The sequence below is a fragment of the Eurypyga helias genome, unplaced genomic scaffold, assembly GCF_000690775.1.
Source record: "Eurypyga helias isolate BGI_N326 unplaced genomic scaffold, ASM69077v1 scaffold20626, whole genome shotgun sequence".
Taxonomy (NCBI): Eukaryota; Metazoa; Chordata; class Aves; order Eurypygiformes; family Eurypygidae; genus Eurypyga; species Eurypyga helias.
Genome location: NW_010258781.1, coordinates 296 through 1,767, shown reverse-complemented (window position 1 = coordinate 1,767; position 1,472 = coordinate 296). Strand labels below are relative to the sequence as shown.

The 1,472-nt window shown below is 53.9% G+C and overlaps 1 protein-coding gene across 1 annotated transcript in view; it reads left to right on the top strand.

Moving 5' to 3' along the window:
* LOC104511755 (tripartite motif-containing protein 7-like) overlaps positions 1 to 1,472 on the top strand; it is a gene marked incomplete at its 5' end in the record, with an annotated part of 3,425 nt that overhangs the window by 1,673 nt on the left and 280 nt on the right. Inside the window, 2 exon segments of the mRNA XM_010154490.1 lie at positions 1,245 to 1,469; position 1,472. The exon segment at position 1,472 is cut by the window's right edge and continues 280 nt beyond it. Coding sequence (XP_010152792.1) covers positions 1,245 to 1,469; position 1,472 — 226 coding nt within the window.

Genomic DNA, 1,472 nt, shown 5'->3' with positions numbered 1-1,472 from the left:
CCTTCGGTCGCTACTCCTTTTCCATCCCCTGTCAAAAACCACGAATCTTTCCATGATGTCACGGGTCTTTTTGGACTTCATGTGCAATTTTCAGGCCAAAATCCGCGGATTTTGAAAGAGCAGAAAGCTAAATAACCCCTGGTGCAGCACCCAACCCGTCTCGGCTCCTCAGGTGCCGTCTTAGACACCCCCGACCCATCCCCTCACGGCGACTTTGCTGACTACAACCACAATTTGAGGTCACTAACGCGCTCGCTGCTTCCTTTAAGCTTGATTTTTGGGAGGGGAAAAGGCGTAGAGAACGTCCAACCTCGTCCGCCCGCGCGTTTCTTTGGGGCTGTCCGGGTGGGATCTGGGGCGTAAAGGTGCCCTGAGGTCATGGCTTTCCAGGAGGACTTATCCTCGCGGGGTAGTTTGGGGACAGATACTCGACAATTTATCATCTGAGGGGTGTGCGTAGCCCATCCCGTGTGTGATACGTTAGATGAGCCAGAAAGAAAAAAATTTACTTATTTGGAAAAAAAAAAAGTCTTGACTAAGGTCTATTTTTACATAATTGCTAATTATTTGCGTGTGTTTTCATCGTGTTCTTCGCTCCTAATGGCTCCACGTTGTTGTAACCCTTTTCCGCAGCAGGAGCCGCGCGACTTTTTCCCTCCCGTGAAGCCGATTCGGGGTGTCAGTGTAGGAGGACCGAGGGGTCCCCCCCCCGGTGGTTTAAGGGGTCGCTGAAGGTTCAGGGGTTGTAGGACACCCCCTGGGGCATCCTGACCCACCTCGTGGTCTTCATTTACAATTATTTGCTTTGTTGTGGGTTTTTTTGGCCTTTACCTGGTGGGGTTTAACCCCCGGGAGGACGGGAAAAAGTGAGGCGCGCGCTCATCCCGTATCCTTAACTTGGACTTTCCTCACCCACTTCCAAGCTCCTCACACACGTGGCTCATCCGTGTGGGTCGGTGGAGAGCAGCAACGTGTTTATTAACACCCAAAATTAACCCCCGGCCTCCGGGCTTCCTGCAGAGCCAATGGTGAGAGGAGGCGTCTCCGGAACGCCAAAACCAAGCCAATGACTGATCTTGGCTTTCCCTCACCACGGGAGCCGAGGAGGAGCGGTTATTGCCTTTGGGATGTGGTTATTGGCGTCGGGATGGGTTTCGGGAATGGACAAACACGCCCCCAGCTCGGGATTTGAGTTGTCAAAACTTTTATTGAGTTACTATCGCTGTCACTGCTGTCGTCAACAGAGGACCTGACCCTGGACCCCGATTCCGCCAACCACCTCCTCATCCTCTCCGCGGACCTCAAGAGCGTGAGGATGGGCTGTAGGAAGCAGGAGCTGCCCGACAACCCCAAGAGATTCGACACCAACTCCCGGGTGTTAGCTACCACGGGCTTCAAGTCAGGAAGGCATTACTGGGAAGTGGAGGTGGGACCCTCGGACGGTTGGGCCTTCGGAGTGGCCAAGGAGTCGG